At 41.0% G+C, this 21858-nt stretch overlaps 1 protein-coding gene across 1 annotated transcript; it reads right to left on the bottom strand.

Annotated features, from left to right (window-relative positions):
- Positions 1-8194: 8194 nt before the first annotated feature.
- LOC113624253 (small integral membrane protein 10-like) lies at positions 8195-21479 on the bottom strand. The gene is given in 3 exon segments (XM_027113932.1): positions 8195-8269; positions 8271-8554; positions 21440-21479. Coding segments are annotated over 3 exon segments (399 nt in total).
- Between the last annotated feature and the right edge of the window lie 379 nt (positions 21480-21858).

Below are 21858 nucleotides of genomic sequence, written 5' to 3'. Positions count from 1 at the left end.
TGCCCTGTGACACCCTCTCCTTTTTTACCCCACCCCCCAAACTTGCATTCACTATGGGTTGTTGAGACTTAAAACCCCCTTTCTCCTACTGGTGGACTGCTTGAAATTAGGGCATCCTGTGCTATCCAAGCCGGATCCTCCTTAGCCCTGGGAAAGTCTCAGTGTCTTGGGGGCACTTGGCCCTGCTTTGGGAAGGCAAAGAGCCACAGGGGAAGAGGGCCATGAAACCTTCCTTGCTCACCCTCCATGCAGAGTCCCACCTCCTCTCCTTGCTCAGCTTTTGTTTCTGTGTCCTCATTTTGGCACCGGAGCCATTCCTCCAGTCATATCACCTTGCGGCAGACCAATATGGGGGCCCCGTGATGCTAGGAGAAGTTTTGCATTTGAAATCTTTCAGGCCCCAGGGTTTTGGGAGGGTTCAAAGTTCCTGCAGCTGGCACCTCTGCCACGGGATGTACTGTAGTCCTGGTAGAGAATTTCTCTCTGAGAACTCCTGGAGTGGGGAGGAGGCTTGCCTTTGAGTAAAGCTTGAATGTTGCATAACGTACTGTATGATTTTATTTCTGAATTTGTTTCTGTGTTCTATGGGGTTTTAAGAGTGATCAGAACAACTCCCTAAGTTTTCAAGAGGCATGGGAAGAATTCTCCCACTGAAACCATTTAAAGAGATGGTAGCAAACAAAATTAAGTTGCATTCTGATTACGTGCCACAAGCTGGGCTTCTCTTGCTCAACATACCCAATACATGAATTTCCTTTATGAGGGCTCAGCGTGACTAGATTTGAAGTGAAACAGTTCACTTACCTGCAGACTCACTAAATCTTCTCTAAGATATTATTTCTACTATCACTCCTTTAAAATTTTCCCAATTTATGCATCTTGGGAAATGTACTGGAAACCTAGTTCAAGTGACCTCCCCTTCCAAAGAGCATCCCCCATTCAAGGCCACTTTAATCACTTTAATGGGGGACAGGGAATAGATTTGGAACTGGAAGAATTTCCTCCTTGGGAAACAATTGGCCAGTGTGGGGACACAGGCCATCTGGGACCAGTACAGAAGCAGCTTTCTTCCCAGAGGACTGCTGAGCACATAGGCACCCTGACCCTCACTGTTTCAGTTATTAGGACCCTCTCTGTTCCAGAGCCGGGTAATGGGACCTGCAGGTCAGCCCTGCTCTGTGGCTGCTGAGTGGAACCTGGGTCCCTGTGGCAGCTTTGCATTTTCAGACCGGGGCTTGGCACTATTTCCCTTTACCCATCTCAGCCTGGGTCACTGGCAAGGGAGCAGGAAGATTCCCATGTATGTGGCTATCTGGGAGGCAGGCAGAGGAAGCAGGACCAGGGAAGTCCTCTCTGCTTTAGCAAGCACTGCTGCCTGCCAGGCTCTGTGCTGGGACTTTACACACTTATGTACTTTCACCGAATGCTCTCAATAGCCCCGTGAGGCGGGTGTCACAATCCCCATTTTGTAAGGAGACTAAAGTTCTATACTGTCAGGGATCCAGCAGGAAACAGATGGTATACTCAGGGGGGTTAATTGAAGAGAGTTTAAGGAGTAGACTATTTAAGGAATAGACTATTTACAGAGGTGTGAACAGAGTTAAAGGAACTAACAAGTGATGATGAAACCACGGGGGATTAGCAACAGCTGGAAGCCTCTATCACCCCAGGGTCTAAAGGGAAGGAGGGGGAGAGACTGACCCAGACAGGAGACAGCTGGAGCCAGGAGAGGGTCAGAGGGCCAAAACACTGCATTACAACAGGGCAGGGAGGTCGGGGTGGGGGAATTGAATACCCTGTTCTCTCTTCTCCCACTGCTCCACTCACTGGGCTCCCACCACTGGTTTCCACTGGCCAAAACCAACTGGAAGCCAGAGGACAGGGACGCCTGGATGGCGCAGCCTATAGAGGTAAGCCTCGTGAGGGGCACATGGAGACCAGCCAGCCCATGTTCTGAGAGATTAAATAATTTGACCAAAAGTCTTGGGCTGAAATTTAAACCTTGGTCTTCCTGAATCCAGAGTACAACACTGCTGTCCTCCCATTGTCGACATTATCAAGAAGAGCAGCTGGAAATTGGAAGAAAAGATAGACAAGGAAATGAAATGTCAACTTGTAGGCCAGTCCTATCCAAAGTATAATCCAAAGAACCCTAGGCTTTTGTTGCCAGAATGCTTGACAAAAGCTTTATTTCACACCCCCCAGGTGGCGCTCCAAAATGTGTTTTAGCATGTTGAAGATTCTGAGAGGTAATTAAACCTAACTAATTTTTACTCTTTTCTCCAACTTAATTGACCATGATAACTTTTCTTGTTCCTATAACACCAATTACATCACACAGACTGTATTTTTGGAAACACACTTGGGGAGGTACTGCCATGAGCAGTGCAGCGGTCCATAAAGATAAATGTAGCTGCAGTGTAGAGGGTGGCTTGGAAGAGGGCAATGTGGGAAAGAGGCAGACCAAATAGAAGACTCCTCCAGTAATCCAAGTAAGAGATAAGAAGGGCTTGAGCCTGGGAAGTTGCCAGAGGAGGGAGAGGAAGAGCAGGTTTCTTTTTGGTGATTGGGATGCATGGCGATGTCATCCACTGGGAGGAGAAATCAGACAGGGACTGCCAAATATTCAGGCTAGGTTGGGATACATTGAGCATAGGTGCTTTGGGATAAACAGAGATATTTTAGTTGGATATAGAGGATATGAGATTAGGGTTTTGGAGAAGAATTGCTGTTCAAGGTACACATTTGAAAACCATCAACATATGGTGACCCTTGAAGCTCAGGGAATTGTTGGCATCCCCCAGGCTGAAAAAGTAGAGCAGGGGGTCAAACTTGCCTTCAGGGTGTGAGGGAACCCTGAAATTACTTAAAATATTGCATATCCATGAACATAGGCAATTTTTTTTTTTTCAGGAAAGAGTGTCTCATAGCTTTCAACATATTTTTGAAGGTGTTCTTGAAAAAGAGAAGTTTGAGAACCACTGGTATAAACTGAGAAGAGAGGAGGGTTAAGGGTGAAGTCTGAAGGAGAGTCACCAAAGAAGTCTGACCCCTTTCAGCCAGAGAGGTGGGAGCAATGCAAGGTGCAGGGGCCTCAGGACCCACGGGGGCTGCAGGACCCACAGCAGCAGGAAAGTCCAGCGATTTCCAATGAGCAGAGAGGTCCAATATGATTAGGATAATCATACTTTACCTACAGATAATCCTCTGGATCTGGTAATTAGGAGCTTATTGGTGGCCTTAACAAGAATAGTGTGAGTAGGGTACTGCATGGGTGGAATAGTCAGTGACTTGGAAGGAAGTAGGGGGTAAGAGAAGAGACAAACTCCTTCAAGACGCTTGTGGTCAAGGCAGGACTAAGATTGTCTGTTTTGTTTTGAGACTGAGAGCAATAAAAGCAGTTTGGTAATTAGGGCCCACCCCTGAAGAAACGGCTTTAAAAGGAAAACTGGAACTCACATACTGAAAGACAAAACAATTTCCCTGCATGAATAACAAATGTAACACATGGAACCCACTGATGCACACACACACACAGACACACACAGACCAGCAGCCAGTGGAAGTAGGGAGAGTAGGTCACAGTAAGGATAAATGTTGAAGGTCACAGTTGGGAGGACTTGCTTTTGATTTGAGCAGCTGGGTGGATGGTGGTGACTTTTACAGGACTGGGGAAGAGCACATTAAGGGTCAAAAGCACAAGTTCCATTTTGGATATCTTTTTTTTTTTTTTTTAACTTGAATGAGTTTATCTTTTTCCAGTTTTATTGAGATATAATTGACATACAACATTGTGTAAGGTTATGGTGTACAACGTGATGAATTTTTTTGGAATATTTGCATGATTTTATTAGCAAAGATAAGCAATGATCTATTCTCGACGTGATGATTTGATATACACATATATTGCAAAATGATTACCACAGTAAGGTTAGTTACACATCCGTCACCTCACAGTTACCTTTGTGTGAGTGTGTTAAAATCTGCTCTCTTAGCAACTTTCACATATTGTTAACTATAGTCACCATGCTGTACGTTACATCCCCAGAACTTATTCGCCTTATAACTGAACACTTGTACCTTTGACCACTTTCACCTCATTTCTTCCCCCACAAGCTCAACAATCACAAATTTACTCTCTGTTCCTATGATTTTTGAAAGATTTTTTTTAAGATTCCACATATAAGTGAGAGCATATGCTAGTTGTCTTGTTCTGTCTGATTTACTTCACTTAGCATAATGCCTTCAAGTTTCATCCATGTTGTAGCAAATGGCAGGAATTTCTTCTTTCTACGGTTGAATAATATTCCAGTGTGTGTGTGTGTGTGTGTGTGTGTGTGTGTGTGTGTGTGTGTGTGTATCACATTTTCTTTATCCATTCATCCACTGATGAACACTTAGGTTGTTTCCATGTCTTGGCTATTGTAATAATGCTGCAGTGAACATGGGGATGCAGATATCTTTTTGAAATGGTGATTTCATTTCCTTTGGATATATACTCAGAAGTGGGATTGCTGGATCATATAGCACTTCTATTTTAATTTTTCAAGGATCCTCTGTACTGTTTTGGCACGTAATGGCTGCACCAATTTACATTCCCACCAACCATCTACAAGGATTCCCTTTTCTCCACATCCTCAACAGCACTTATCTCTTATCTTTTTGATAACAGCCATTCCTACAGCTGTGAGGTGGTAGCTCATTGTGGCTTTGATTTGCTGTTCCCTGATGATTAGTGCTGTTGAACACCTTTTCTTGTACCTGTTGGCCATTCGTATGTCTTCTTTGGAAAAATGTTTATTCAGGTCCTTTGCCCTTTTTTTTTTTTTTTTTTTTTTTTTCAGTATGCAGGCCTCTCACTGTTGTGGCCTCTCCCGTTGCAGAGCACAGGCTCCGGACGCGCAGGCTCAGCGGCCATGGCTCACGGGCCTAGCCGCTCCGCGGCATGTGGGATACTCCCGGACCGGGGCACGAACCCACGTCCCCTGCATCGGCAGGCGGACTCTCAACCACTGTGCCACCGGGGAAGCCCTACTTTTAACATAAATAGCTAAGTCCCTTCCAAAGCTTCCTGGTAAAAGGTTTATCACGGTGATTACAGGCTTCAGCTTCGGAGTAAAACAGAAATTTGTTCCAGTCATAGCTGAGTCTCTTACTAGTTGTAGCCCCTTGAAACTTTGGTTTCTTCAACTGTGAAATGGAGGAAATAAGAGCAGCTCCCTCAGAGGGTCATGCAAGCGTTACGAGAAAGAAGGCATGAAGAAAGTTTAGCAGGCTTTACTTAATACTTTCTGCCTGGTATTAACTCACTTTTGTTTCTAACTGCAACTTCTTCAGCCTAGACCTTGGTTCTCAAGAGAGACTGAAGGTTTTATGGAAAGGATGGGAATCAAAGTGGATTCAAATCCACAAGCAACTTAATGAAAAGGGCACCGTGGATCAGGAATAAGTGTGAGGGACAGCTATGAAGCTCAGCATGTGAAGAAAACAATTTGAGTGGCTTTCTTTGTGTCTGTTACTCTTCCTGTTCAGAAAAATGCTTGTTTTATTTCAAGTTTTAAAAAAGTCCTTTGTCATGAATTTGGTTTTGTTTCTATTTAGTCTGTGCACATAAGGAATTCCAGAGTTGTGTGAAGAAGGAAATTTTGCAAACCTCTGAGATTGAGGATATTGGCCCTGTCATTCCGTTGTGGGGCAGGGCATTAGGAAATTAAAGGCAGGGTGACCCAGGGGGTTTAAATCTATTTACAACCTAGTTACAGTGTATCCTGTTTTCTCCCTGCTGTGCTGGACTGAGCATCTAACAGAAGACCCTCCCACACATCTGAAAATAAAGTGAGGTTCTGACTACAGTGTCTGTGAGAAATTGACACAGTATGTTTCTAGTTTACTTTTGTCAAAGGTGCATAATGTTTTCCAGGTTTTTCCTCTCTTCTCCATTCTTTAAAGAAGTGAGAGGAAAGACACTGGTGCTGAAAAGGTGGGGGGTTGGTTCTGGCCAAGAGCCCAGGATTGTTGTTCTGGCCTCAGAAAGGCATGTGAAGATGGTTTGAGTTTTAAATCATGTTAGGGGGAAGAAAGTTGTGTTCTGGAGTCTGACATCATGGTCCTCTGTGGCCTTCCACCCCCACCTCAAATAACTGCACTAAGTTGATGTTGGAAAAAGTTGCTTTTGAATGTTTATTCAGATCACTTATTTTGAAACACCTCAGTATGGTGAAAGCATAAAGCAGGGTCATCCTGCTTCTGCCATCTCCATGTATAGCTCATCCCACAGGAATGAGAACAAAGGGTGATTTCCTTGGCCACCTTCAAGAATATGCAAGGTAGGGACTTCCCTTGTGGTGCAGTGGATAAGAATCCGCCTGCCAGTGTAAAGGACACGGGTTCGATCCCTGGTCCAGGAAGATCGCACATGCCCTGGAGCAACTAAGCCCGTGTGCCACAACTACTGAGCCTGCGCTCTAGAGCCCACGAGCCACAACTACTGAGCCCGCGTGCCACAACTACTGAAGCCCGCGCGCCTAGAGCCCGTGCTCCGCAACAAGAGAAGCCACCGCAACAAGAAGCCCGCACACCGCAACGAAGAGTAGCCCCCGCTCGCTGCAACTAGAGAAAGCCCCCGAGCAGCAACAAAGATCCAACTCAGCCGAAAATAAATAAATTTATTAAAAAGAATAACATACCGATGTATGTTCATACCGATACTTGCATTTCAAATTCAGGATTTTTACTTAACCTCATCAGTCTCATATCTATATTTCCTTTCCCTGGTGTCAATTATTTTCTCTCACTCTGATCAACACTCTTTTTTTTTTTAATTGCAGTAAATTCATTTTTAATAAGTTTTAACTTTTAATCAAAGTAATACATGCATGTAAGAGATTTAGGAAAATCAACCAGTACAAAAGGACATATAATGAAAAGCAGTAAATCCCCATCCACCCTTCTCAACTTTTGCTTTCCCAACCCAGAGGCAAAAACTTTTACATGTCTGTTTAGAGGTTAACTCCATTTTTCCTAATAATATGTTTTTCTTACTATTTCTTAACTTGATGACATGAGGCATTTTCTGCTGACTTCCTGCTATCCCCTTGGTTTTCCTCCCTCCTCCATTTGGTTGTATCACTATTTTTAACTCTTTTGTTGGTTACCTTGTTCACTTAAAAAATCTAACTCCTAAATCTGTCTTATTCTTTCAACTAGAGACAGTATCTGGACTTCCTAGTTTAAGAGAATAACACCACTATTCCATTTCTTCCTCTTTGCCTGCCAACTTGTTGCCTGTACTTGTCAAAGTTGGTTAACATTCCCACTCTGTTCTATAACTGTCTCCCCTGCTTTGCCTAGAGATTTACTCTAAAAATGAAAATGCGTAACTAATATTTCCATTGCAATGATTAAACACTGTTCACTGAATGGCAAAGTTGAACGCTATGATTGGATTTTCTGTGACTGCAGAGTTTTGATCCACATGCCAGTGTTCAGATTCCCTTTCTCACACTCCAGGCAACGGTTGAAAAACAGGCCACATCTGAGGTTGCTTCATATGTGAAGCATGCTCTCCTTGTACAGTTTGAAATGTTTGTTTTTCCCAGTAGATTCTGTTTGCCATTGTTTTTTCTTTGGGGATGAAGAAATGTCTGCCTTCAGATCATGTTGTAAATTTCCTCCGTCTAACTCCATCCATCTGTTGCCTAGAATCGATTCCATTCAGTTGGAAGTCTCTTCTCTTCTTTTTCTAATTTGCAAGATTTGTCTCCTATTTGGACCATTCTTGTACAGTTTAACTTTTTTTAAGTTGTTAGTAACTTTTCCTTTTTTCCCCCTTAGGGCATCCTGTGCTTACTGTCATTTCCCTACATTCGATGCTGTCTTTTGTTTTATGGATGCAAGAACTTCTCAAATATTTCTGAGGACTTTCAGATTTTTAAGTTCTGTTCTTTGAATTAGCTATTTCCTTGAGATTCAACATTTAATTATATCTTAGGCTTTTTTGGTTATATTGCAGGCTTTCAGCAAATGATTTCTAGCCGCCCATTTATATGAAAAGATGGGGCAATGGCAAGACCGGCAGGCAAGTCTGTGTGCGCGAGGCGAGCTGGTCGCTTTGCTCTAGGGCGGGCGAGGTCGGGGGTGGAGCTCAGCCATCCTGCTGGGCACCCCCCTCCCAGAGTGCCACAAGTTAGTTGCTCTAAATATGTACCTGCAGGCCCACTTTGAGAATCACCGAAGCCACAACTTAGAAGTAAGGGAAGTTCATGCGCAGACCTCCAGGCCAGGTCGAAGAAGATGATCAGCGTGCGTGTGAGCCCCTTGCAGAAGGCGCCGTACGAGCCGCCGGTCGCGGCGGAGCGCGACAGCCGTACCGCCAGGCCCGACAGGGCCGCCGCCATCGGTCTGCTGTGGCCTCCCGCCGGCTCCGCGGCCAGAGGGACGCACGCGGGAGAAGCGGCGCGGGAGGTGGATCGCGCGGCCGCAGATGCGAGCTGCGGTGCAGGGCGGGCGTCCTCCGCCTCCTCCGGCTGCGCTTGGGCCACCGCACAGCACTGTTCTTAAAGATGTTCAGAGAAAGAGATTACAGTCTTTCAGCAGCAAAACACGATGCTGCTTTCCTCCCTGCATGAATCATTGATTTGGACAGGGGAAGGTGCAACTTCAGTTTTAAAAATTAACATTGAGATGATTGTGTTTGGGTGCTGTCCTATAGGTTTTCTTTTAGAGAAGGTAAAGTCACAGGACCTTTTAGCCTTCTGTCTTCTGATTATCTCAAAGGATTGGTTGGAAAACCAGACTTCATTTTTCCAACCAGTTCCCAGAAATGGTTGGGTCAGTCTCAGGGGGACCAATTGGCTTCCAGAGAAGAAAAAGTAAGTGATCAGACTTGGTGTTTCTAGGAGTTTGAGGTTTGACAACAGGTCATGGAGTTAGGCGGTTCTCAAACCATTTCTGGATGTTGAAAGTTATCAGCGTGAGGTTTGGTGAGGAGGACAGACACTAGGACCCTGAGTGAGACATTTATTTAAGAGAACACATCAGGAGAGTTAAGGGGGAGAGTGTTCACAGTTTTAATAACCACCACATAACTAGGGTTTGTTGTTTTCATAGGGCTTATCATCTCCTTGACTTATGAGAGGTAGGTATCTATTTCACACAAACTTATCTGGATGTCACTCTTCATGGGGGAGAACCTAAGAAAGAAATTTCCCAAGGTCTCATCTTTTTTTTTTAAATTTTTATTGAATCAATTAATTAATTTATTTTTGGTTGTCCCGGGTCTTGGTTGTGGCATGCTAACTCTTAGTTGCGGCATGCAAGTGGGAGCTAGTTCACCGACCAGGGATCGAAGCCGTCCCCTGCATTGGGAGGCAAATTCTTAACCACTGGGCCACCAGGGAAGTCCCCCAAGGTCTCATCTTAACTACAGTAAGCTTCTGTTGAGGGGGCTAGTGGATCTCCCACCTCACTGAGTCACAGAATTATAGAATGGCAGAGATGGAAAGTCCCTGAGTCATCTAATCAAGTTTTCAAATTCCTTGAAGATAAAGACCTAGAGGCTTTGTTTAAAAACAAATGAACAAACAAGCATATAAGCAAACAAACAAAAAATAAACAAACAACCTAGGTCCATTTAATCAGAAGTTCAAATAGAGGGTTTAATAATCTCAATATTTAACCACTACTTCTAGGGATTCTCATCTTTGCGGAAGTATTAAAAACACTATAATCCAACACCTTCATTTTTCAGATGGCAAGATTGAAATATACATAGGAAGTGGTTTGTCAAAGTCACCCAGCTGGAGGAGAAGAGTTAATATTCCTGAAGAACACATACCCTACAGTTACTACCCATGAACCCACCCACATATGTACAACTATATGTGTTTCTTTAACCTGTTGGTTATGTAGTTGCCCAGTGGATTCATAGGCAAAGAAGATTGTATAAATAAGTATTTTGGGGTCTCTTGTTGCTAAATCCATGGTAAGAAAGAACTTTTAAATTCATTGTACTTTTTGTTTAGCTTTATAATCTCAGAAAAGTCTTTATCACAGCAAAACGTGTTTTCAGAACTTGGCTTTCTTAGGAAACATGAGACTTTGAAATGCAAACATACCTCCTTGCACAAAGAGCTTCAGTGAGTCAGAAGGCCTTGTTTAAAGAAAAACCAACGTCTAAAATTGAAAGCAAGATGAAAGCATAATACAAGGATTATATCCCTTATCTTGAACATTGGCCAGAGTTTATTCACTTATGTATACACATTACATTAGATCAGTGTGTCACGAGGAACATTGTTCTGGAGATATTAATAGGTGCGCTGCCAACAAAGCTTTTTCTCATCAAAGTTTGGGAAATGCTGCATTATGCTACCCTGTCTTGGAAATACAGAAGGCACATTAGCCTGTTGCTTTGGGGCCCAAAGGCAGAGTAAGAAATAGAATACCTAGATGATGGCATAGCAAGGAATCCCTTCTATGGAAGGAGGATGACTTCTGGGTCCGGATGCCCCTCCCCCACCCCAGGGACTTGGAGGGCAGCAGCCCAACGCTCTGGACTCCTCTGGCTTGGCCAGTTCCTCATTCCCTGCTTTGACCACCAAACTTCAGCCACACTCACATGAACGAGGGAGGCATCACGGAGTTCTGTCCTCTCACTTGTAATCTTGTTTTATGATCACTACTTTTCTATGGCTATGTCAAGATGTTCTGCTACTGATATCTAGTTTCCCCCAATTTTCAGGAAAATATATTACCTCAATGGATAGAGTTTAACACTTAAAAATTTTTAATTTCTTCCATGATTTCCTCTTAAATCTTTGGGCCTGCTACTCCTTATACATATTCAAGTCCAGTATAAAGCAATGCACTATCTTACACAATGGCATCATCCGTTATTTTCAGTTGAACAGATCATAGTACTTCATGGTCTTACAAAGATCCCTGTGGCACTTAACCCTACCACGACCCATGGATTGAATATGCTGCTACTGATGCCAAAAACTCGGCCTCTGTGCACTAGTGTTGAATTGAATCTTGGAGACAGAGTTTTGGGTGAAGTAGAAAAGAATAGCTTGGGGCTTCCCTGGTGGCGCAGTGGTTAAGAATCCACCTGCCAATGCAGGGGACAAGGGTTCGAGCCCTGGTCCGGGAAGATCCCACATGCCGTGGAGCAACTAAGCCCGTGCACCACAACTACTGAGCCTGCTCTCTACAGCCCGCGAGCCATAACTACTGAGCCCATGTGCAACAACTACTGAAGCCTGCACGCCTAGAGCCCATGCTCTACAACAAGAGAGCCACTGCAATGAGAAGCCCACGCACGACAATGAAGAGTAGCCCCCGCTCACCGCAACTAGGGAAAGCAGCAACGAAGACCCAACGCAGCCACAAATTAATTAATTAATTTAAAAAAAAAAGAAAAGAATAGGTTTATTGCTTTGCCAGGCAAAGGGGGACACAGAGGGCTCCTGCCCTGAAAAAGTGTATGTCCCCACCTAGGAGGATTTGATGAGGCGTTTTATAGCAATAGTTCAAGGGTGGGGTTACTGACAAGATTAGGGTGTGTACAGGGCCTGCGCTCCCTTCATCTCATCTCAGGTGGTCGGTCTCCTAATCTTTTTTTTTTTTTTGTATGGTTCGCGGGCCTCTCACTGTTGCGGCCTCTCCCGTCGCGGAGCACAGGCTCCGGACGCGCAGGCTCAGCGGCCATGGCTCACGGGCCCAGCCGCTCCGCGGCATGTGGGATCTTCCCAGACCGGGGCACGAACCCGTGTCCCCTGCATCGGCAGGCGGACTCTCAAGCACTGCGCCACCAGGGAAGCCCCGGTCTCCTAATCTTGATGAGCTTCTCTGGTCCCTTTAATCTGGCTTCAAGTGGTTTGTAGGCTGCTCCTCCCTTGTTTAACAACTGTTCGAATCAGCCCTCCGGAACTCAGGGAAGGTCATGGAGGCTGGAGTCTTGCCTACAAGAAACGGGGGACAAAAAGGCCTCCATGCCAGGAGCCCCACAGGGCCCCACTCGGTTTCACTATCTGCTTTTATTGAGGGCTGACACCAGCAGTGGTCACTCAGACTGTGGTCATGCAGCTCCTGCACCAGCTCTTATGAAGACATTGTTCAACAGATCATCCCATATCTGTCCTATGAAAAACCACACCATAAACTTAGCTGAGAGTTTGGTGTCAGGGACTAGTGTGTCTTTTGAAGGACTGAAATGTGTATGGCAAAAGTAGAGGTTTACTAGATTTTATTGATGAATAAACGAGTAGGAGTACTCCAGGTTCAGGGTGAGGGAAGGAAGAGCATGGCTTGTTTTTAAAATCAGGTACCGTATGAAGCATTGTGTACTCTGTTTTGCCTTGGTTGTTGGGAAGCTTAGCTCTAAATTAATGCTTGATGCAATAACTATTTTATCCGAGGCTCCAGTCTCAATTATTGGCCCCCTTCCCAGAGGCTTTATTTATTGTTAGCATTCTATTGTACATGTGTTTTTGTTAGCAATGGTTTTAGACTATCATAAGATATAGAATAAAGTGAGGCAAGAGGTATGGATTAGGACACACTGTGGTTCAAGTGGCTGATCCTCGGGCAAGTCACTGATGTGCTCTGTGTCTTAGTTGCCTTACCTGTTATTATGGGGAATGTTAAGAGGATTACATGAGGCAATGCTTAGGAATTGCCCAGCAGAGTGCCTGGGACATGGATGGTAAGCATATGGTAAGTGTTAATGGTACACAACAACACAATAAAAATTAAGCAGTACAGATATTTGTTGAAAAAAAAGTTGGTTACCCAATGGGTTGACAATCGATATTCAAAGTTTGAGAGAAGGCTTTATGGGAAGATAAGCCAAGAAGCCTGAGATTGTCATTACCTCAACTCTTTCAGGAAGACTTTCACAAAAGATTAGACTAGAGATTCCATAGTATAAAATGAAATGCATCATGCTTTAACTCCAACATTTAATAGCCATTTAATACTCTTTGGCCTTCTCTTCACTCCAAACCAATCCTCTTGCCATAATATAATTCATTTCTTATTTATTGCCATTTCACTGTTTTTCCTAAATTGATAATACTCTGTGATATACCTTATTAAACATTCTTTTTGTAATCTTAAAAAAAATTAGGCAGTATAATACAAATGATAAATACCTTAAATAAACACTTTGTGTGCATAGTCTGATAAAACCATTTTGATCACTTTAGTTTATTATCCCATTGCTCCTAATAAAAGTGCTTTACAGGGCTTCCCTGGTGGCGCAGTGGTTGAGAGTCCGCCTGCCGATGCAGGGGACACGGGTTCGTGCCCCGGTCTGGGAAGATCCCACATGCCGCGGAGCGGCTGGGCCTGTGAGCCATGGCCACTGAGCCTGCGCATTCGGAGTCTGTGCTCCGCAACGGGAGAGGCCACAACAGTGAGAGGCCCGCGTACCGCAAAAAAAAAAAAAAAAAAAAAAAAAAAAAAAAGTGCTTTACATGTTAACTTATGCAAACATATGTTTCTGATGTTCATCGATGGAAATGTTTTCTTCCTTACAACAACCCTCTGAAGTGAGACTATCATTCTCTCTATTCTTCAGATGAGACAATTGAAGCACAGAGAAGTCAACTTATTTGCCCAAGGTCATAAAAATAGTGAGTGGTAGAGCTGATTCACCCTCAAGCCCTCCAACACCAGAGTGGTTTAACTGTGGTGCACTCTACTTCCAGCTAGTATTTATTGAGCACTCACTATGTGCCAGGCTCCGTGAGAAGGACGTTACCTGCAGCATCTTATTTAATCCTTCCGACAACCACATGAGGTAGACCCATTGGAAGTTGCCATTTGAAAAAATAACCCATTGGCTCTAACATAAAGATCAAATTTGAAATCATCTGCAAATGAATAGAACGGTTAAGATTTATACAATACTTCTTCTCTGACCATGGAAACTCTTCATTAATAGAATTCATGGTTGAGGAATACAAGATCTTATGTGAAAAGGGACCAAAGTAATGAACAAGGCCACAAAAGCCCTTATACATATTCATCTTTTCTAAAATTAAACCAGTAGAGACTCTACACTCAATAGACCAGCTGTGGCATTTCCCATCCTCAGTCACTAACAACCCAGATGCCTGTTGTATCTCCTGACAACCCAGTTGTAGGAAAAACATGGCAGCTACAACAAGACTTGCAATGATCTGTACTTCAAGTTCACTTGGTGTGAAATTTTTGGCAATGCAGAATAATACACAAATGTATATGTGAGGCCTAGAATTTCTCTGAAGGGCAAACTTGCATCCACAGAGCGATTGCTACATCAGTGGTGTTGCGGGGTCTCCTTCCATGAGCTGATGAGTGAAGCACTTGGCAACATTGATATCTGTCTCCTGGGGTGAAAAAGTTGCAAGGAAGAAAACCAGGAAACGTTCCCTGTGCTCTGGGATCACTTTTCAGGTCTAGGATCTGTGACACGAATCCAGCTGATCCTAAATGCTCAAGACAAACTATTTTGCTCATATCCATAGACCACAAAAAAAGAAGAGTCAACTTCTTTAAGTATAGGCTACTTGAAATATTTTCAAGACAGCCTCAGGGTTTTGAGCTACTAATCAAAGACATGAATGATTGAAGCCTTAATGAAGCAGCTCAGTTGCTGGTAAAGCCAGGCATTTCAATGTGTTATTACTGTTGCCATTTGGGTTCTTCAGGAAGCAGGCTCCAAGACAGAACGTAGTGTGTAGATGTGTATTGAGAGATGATCCCCTGTTGTCTTCCAAAGTAATCAAAGCAATCAAATAGCTGTGTTTTAAGTCACTTTGGAATCATTTTTACATGGTTATACCTTCCACTCTACGCGATTAGGTTCAAGTACATTACTTGGTTTTGTTTTCTCTAAATTTAGCAAAGTGGAGAAGATATTTGCTTACATATATAAAAATTTTGGAAGGATAAACCATAAAAAAGGGGTTACCTGTGGGGAAAGGATGAAATAGCATGGAGGGGAGGAGGATAGAGGCAATATTTTTATAGATTTGACTTTAGAAACATGTTCATGTTTTATGTAATTATAAAAAATCATATTAAATTAAAAGCATCCGTAAAACTCAGAAAAATATAACTTTTGAAGGCTGCTTCTATCACTTCAGAACTGGGAAGCCCTCAGCAAGTTACTTACTAAGGCTTGACTGACTCATCTCTAAAACTGGAATAATTATAGTGACTCACTGGGTTAATATAAAGATTAAATAAGGCACATTAAACATACTTAACACAGTGCCCAGCATGAAGCAAGTGTCCAAAGTATATTAGCTATTATTTGTAACCCTAAGAGTTGGATCAGAATAATTTGGAATCAGGTATCTGTTTTATGTGAAAATTCTCCCCGAGATCCTTCTTAATATTGAGATCCTCCAAGATATTTAATATTTCACTTACAAAAATATAGTTTTTCAGAAATGGGTCTACTACAGCCTTGAGAAGGGGAGTGGTAGTCTTTACCAGCCCAGCACAGAGAAGCTGCTGAGAGCTGGAACTCAGAGGCAGTGTTAATTCCACCTTACAGCAGTGAAGGAGAGGCAGTGTTCCCCGCACACCAAGGAGTGCCCTGCCTCCTTGAGCAGAAAGAAGCTTCTAGAATTCAACAGGAGATGAGTTGGTGGGGAAATTGAGACATGCTGGGCCATGGTCTTTCGTGAGAGGAAAGGCTTTTCCAGCCAGTCTTCCTTCTAACATGTTCCTTCTCCATTACGCACATACATATATGAGCATCACTCCTTTGTGAGTCTGAGGGGGTCAGCATGTGGTTGGCGGGGATGTTCCTGAGAGCCGTTCCTACATCAGGATGTCTAGCAATAACTAAACTATACGCCAAAGTGAATTTGAGCCATGGAAATATGTCCCATTAAATCCAGACTAAATGAGTTTAGACCCAACTCATTCTTTCTTTACCTGGACCCTAAAATTGTTCTCAGACATCCCCAAACCACCAGCATAGGGGAGAGTGGTATGAAGGGGGGGGGGGTACCATGGAAAGAGACAAGAGGCTTAACCAGCTGCAGTTAAAATATTGCACTTTTGCAAATTTGTAAAAAACGTATGACCATATAAACACATTGTTAGGGGCCCTCCCAAGGCAGTGGTAGGAACTCTGTGACCAGGGACCTTGTAGCGGGACCTTGTAGTGTGGGCTTTGTCAGAGTCACAGTAAATCTGCCTCTGCTTATCAGCAAAGCTCAGTTTTCAGTTTCTGGGAAATCTTTTTATAGAACACAGCCTCATTTCTCAATTATTAGCCTGTGGGTTGAGGTATTTCCGTGGCCAGTTTTCTAAAAATGGAGAGACCTGCATTTAAAAGCTAGAAACTACATGCGGTGGCTGATGGGGGTAAGGAGGCGGCAGCACTGGCTGCTTCCAGACTAGCTCTGAGGGTGCAACAGCCATGGCAGGGGGCCAGATCTGAGCAGGGAGGGAGCACCTTAGGGAATAGCTGCACCCCACACACAGGGTGGGGGACCACTAATGACCGCAGCTGTTAGCAAGGTATGATGGCAGGGGGAAAGCTACTGAAAGCCTCTCTTTCCCACCCACCCATCTCCTTAGGGCGCCCACCGTCACCCCTCCACCGGGGAGCTATAATTACACTGGACAGGTTGAGTGGGAGAATTCTGGATGTGTTCCCATTATGGCCTTATTGATATCTCTGTTATCAGGCCTCAGGCCCCAGCCAGGAGAAACACCTGGTGTAATTCTATTTATCACTAAATCCTTAATATCCCCTCGGAGTGTCAGGACTCATCATTCCAAAGACGGCACGAATGAAGAATATTATTGCAAATCACTCATCTCAGACCTGGGCCCAGACTTTGTTTTGCATTTTTAGAAATGGCTAAAAGTTTAGCTTAGGTTGGATCAGTTAAAGTCATAGCATTTTAAATTTCACCTAAGGTTAAAGGTAGCAGCTTTCAAAACTCTTGATTTCAGAATATCAGGAAGTAACTAAATGAATTAATTGGAAATTATTATTGGAATCAATGAAGCTTTCAGAGCTGCCCTTGTGAGTTCTATAACAAACTCCTTTTTGTTTGAATTTCAAAAAATGTCACCCAGATCATGGCTGGAAGTTCCTTAGATGCATATCTCTGTAATGAACAGGAGGTTTGAAAACGTGCCCCGCTTCTACAGCAGACTTTATTGCTTCTCAAGATGGAAAGCATTTTAGCTTACAAAAAACAACTACCACCATTTCCCTCTTTAATTCCTATCTCTCTGACAGAAACACACTTGAAAGAGTCAGTTGGGTGGACTCTTAATGGCTTCCTGTGGTTGTAGCTCTATTGTGGGACAGAAAGGACATTCAGAAAGAAAAAGATTGCATCTGTATTTTCATAAGGAAGGAATGTAATGCAATCTGCACATAGGTGAGACTTTGTGAGGTACGTGTTGTTGCAGGAATGGATCACATAATAGCTACATTTACAAGATTGTTTGTATAAGAGTTGTTTTCCCTACAAGACTGTGAACTTCACGTGGGCAAAGCTAATTTTTTTTTAGTTTACCTCTATGTCCTTAGACTCTAGCACAAAGTGGATGCCAAAAATATATACTAAATAAGCACTATCAAGGTACCAAAGAGTGGTTTAAAAGAAAGAACTAGGGCTCACATTTTTTAAAAGGCCTTGATTTTTAGGGAAGAGAATTCACCAGTTTTTGATACCGTGTCATTTTGTAATAATTTCAAACCTACAGAAAAGTTTCAAAAGTTATACAAAGAACTCCTGGGTACTCTTCAACCAAATTCCCCAAATTTTAACATTTGCCACACTTAATTTTAAATATAAATGTGAGAGTAAGCTGCAGACATGCTGCCCCTTTACCTCTAAATAATTCAGTGTGTAATTCCTAAGAACAAGGACATTCTTTTATATAACTAGTATACAATTGTCAAAATCAGGAGATTAACAGTGAGACAATATTATTTTCTAATCTATAGACATTATTCAACATTTGCTCATTATTTTAATCATATTCTATACAGTAATAGAAAAATAATTTTTAAGGATCCAATCCAGGATTACACATTGCATTTTTATATCTTTAATCTCTTTCAATCTGGAGCAGTTACTCAGTCTTTCTTACTCTTTCATGAACTTAATGTTTTTGAAGCATATTGGCCAATTATTTTGTAGGATGTCCTTCAATTCAGGTTTATCTGATGTTCCCTCAGGATTAGATTCAGATTTTGCATCTTGGACAGCATCCCCAGATAAGTGATGCTGTGTCTCTTGCTGTGCATCATATCAAGAGACACAGATGTGAGTTTGTTCCATTACTGGTGATGCTAACGTCAATCACTTAATATGTAAGGTGGTGTTGGTCAGGTTTCTCTGCTGTAAAGTTACTATTTTCCCCTTTGCAATTTCCCCTTTGTAGCTAATAAGTATTCTGTGGGGAGATACTTTGGGGCCATGTAAGTATCCCCAAAATTTCACCTGCCAATTTTAGCATCCAATGATAATTCTTGCTTGAATTAGTTATAAACATACTTGCCAAATAGTGATAGTCTAACTCCATCATTCATTCTGCATTTGTTGGTTGGCATTCTCCTATGAGAAAACTGTTCTCATTCTCCTCTATTTATCTATTGATGGATTTATTTATATTAGCGTGGGCTTGAATTATTGCTTTAGTCGTTGGGGTGATAATATGTTAATATCATTATTTATTTGGTGTGCATATTCTCTCAGATTAGGCTCCCATGTTCTCTTGACATGTTCCATTATTTTTGGGCATTATCTTTCTCTGTAAGATAACAAGAGTTTTCAAGCTCAACCTGGACTTCTCTGCCCAGCCCTGGAATCATTCATTCTCTCAGGAGACCTGGTTCCATTAAGTGGAAAATGGTCCCAAATTTACTTTTAAAATAAGGCAAAAACAAAACAGAGAATACACAATTACTCAATAAATGCAATCAATATTTAAAACATACTCTGATCTATGCCATTGCCAGTTAAACAAAAGACACAAAGTTAGACTCAAGACAGTGTAGTATGGAGTTAATTAATGGTGTTAATTTTTTAAAAATATTAGAAGTGATCAACTTAGTTCCTTCCTCTCACAATTAAAAATAAAAAAGCTCTCCATATATTAAAGCATTAATCATGAAAAGAAAGCAGAACCATTTGAAGAAAATTTAGAAAAATAGCTTTAGAATGCAGAAGTAGTGCAAGATTTCCTAAACAAGCAGAAAGTACATACAAGTTCATAATCATTACATCTTTTTGGTAGACTCTCCCTTATATTACTGATCCTCTTACCACTATTAAATTCTTCATCTCAAAGTCTACCTTTTCTGATATCAATATTTGTATACCAGCTTGTTTTTGATTAGTATATTTGCAGTATGTCCTCTTCCGTCCCTTTATGTTCAGTCATTTTCTATCATTTTATTGAGCCATTACTCCTGCAAGCAACATACAGCTGGATTTTGTTTTTAAAATTCAACCTGAAATTTTGTCTTTTAATAAAATTCATTTACAATTACTGTATTATTCTTCCTGATACACTTGGACTTATTTCTAATATTTCATTTGGTTTTTCTGTTAACCACACTTTTTCTTTTTTTCTTTTCTCGACTTCTTAAATTGGTCATTTGTGTCTTTCTAGGAATCTGGCTAATTCATCTACTTTGTTTAATTAATTGGCATAAAGTTATTAATAATATCTTATTATAATCCTTTTAATTTTTGTAGGGTCTATAATTCCATTCCTGATTTTAGTAATGTGTGTCTTCTGTATCTTTTTCATGATCAGTATAGCCAAAAGTTTATCAATTTTATTGATCCTAGCAAAAAATTGACTTTTAGTTTCATTCATTTTTCCTATTGTCTTTCAGCTTTTAATTTTATTAATTTATCCTCTGATCTGTATTATTTCCTTCCTTCTACTTACTTTGGGGTTGATTTGCTTTGATTATTGATTTTTTGATCTTTTGTAATAAATATTAAAGGTATAAATCTCCCTCTAAGTCCTGTTTTAGCAGCATTCTAATCATTAGGATAGATTGTGATTTCATTTTTATTCAATTCAGGTATTTAAAAGTTTTTCCCTTGTGATTTCTTCTTTGACCCAGGGTTATTTGGAAATGCCTTGTTTAATTTCCTAATGTTTGGGAGTTTTTTAGATTTTTTTCTGTTGTTGATTTGGTCAGAAAGCATACTTTTTATGATTTAGATTCTTTTAAATTTATTGAAATTTTAAAATGGCCTGGCATATAGTCAGTCTATGGTGAAAGATGTTCTGTGTACACTTGGAAAGACCGTATATTCTGCAGGTGTTAGGCAGAGTCTTCCATACATGTGTCAGCTCAAGTTCATTGCTAGCATTATTCAAATTTTCTATATTCTTACTGATTTTCTGTGTAATTGTATTAATTACTGACAGAAGAGTATTGAAATCTCCAACTACAATTTATTGTATTGTCTATCTCTCTTTTCAGTTCTTTCAGTTTTTGCTTTATGTACTTTGGGGTTCTCTTGTTAAGTACATAAACATTTATAATTATAATTTATATTATTTATTATGATTATATATTATATTAATTTATAATTATATCTTCCTGATGTATTGACTCTTTTATTTTATTTTTTTTCATGCTTTATTTGTGTTTATTTTTATACGTTACCTCACATAGAGCTTGACAGATAACAGACACTCAGTAATGCTCACTGGACAGAATTTATGAAAAAAATCATCAGATAATATAATCACAGTGTATAACCTCATTAACTGATTTTAGCAAACTTTACTACGTATGTTTAATACAAGGGACGGAAGGACATCGGTTAATATGTCAAGAATATGATATAATATCTCATTTAATTTTACAGTAGAAACATTTTACAAATGAAAAGATAACAAAAGTAAATTTAAAAAAAATCCTCAGGAAGTATATTTAGATTTCGTAAGGTCATACTGCTGGGGTATAGCTAGAATTTTGACTCTTTTATCATTAGGGTATATCCCTCTTTGTCTCTAATTATATGTCTTCTGAAGTGTATTTTCTTGGATCTTAATATAGCTATTTAATATTTGCATAGTATACATTTCTCCATCCTTTTACTTTCACTGAATTCATTGAATTTATAGTGTGTCTGGTAGACAGTATATGGTTGGGATTTCTTTTTATAAAATTCATTCTAATTATCTCTGCTTTCTGATGGAAGTGTTTAATTCATTCACATTTTCTACCTTTTATTGATATGGTTGGATTTACTTTTGCCGTTTTTCTTTTTGTTTGTATTTGTCATTTTTCTGTCATTTCTCTTTCCCTCATTAAGTACCTTCTTCTGTGTTAAGCAAATATTTTTTATTTTTTAAAAAATTGTGTGTGTGAGTGTATTATAAGGTGAATTTTCAACTTATCACAATCTATTTTACATTAATTCTGACTTACTTCTGGCAGAAAATGCAACTTTGTTCCAGTAAAACTTCATGTTTTCTGCCTTTCTGTGTGCTTATCTTGTTACATATATCATATCTATATAAGCCCAGCAATACAGGGTTATAAATACTGCTTTAAACCAGCATACAACTGGATTTGTGTTACAGTCTGATGTTATTCCCTTTCAGAATGGAGGACTTTCTCTTGTATTTCTTTTAGGGCAGTTCTCCTAGCAATGAATCATCTCAGTTTTTATTTATGAGGAAGTGTCTTCATTTCACCTTCATCTTTGAAGTATAGTTTTGCTGGATATAGAAGCTTTAAGGATGGTTTTCCTGGAAGTTGAATTCATCACTGATAGCTTTTGTATGTCATTCCACTGCTTTCTGGCCTCTGTTGTTTCTCATGAGAAGTCAGCCATTGATTGCATT

This window comes from Aethalodelphis obliquidens, unplaced genomic scaffold, assembly GCF_003676395.1.
Source record: "Aethalodelphis obliquidens isolate GAN/ISIS:26980383/991018 unplaced genomic scaffold, ASM367639v1 scaffold13, whole genome shotgun sequence".
In the NCBI taxonomy this organism is placed as follows: Eukaryota; Metazoa; Chordata; class Mammalia; order Artiodactyla; family Delphinidae; genus Aethalodelphis; species Aethalodelphis obliquidens.
This window is presented reverse-complemented; position numbering and strand designations above follow the sequence as displayed.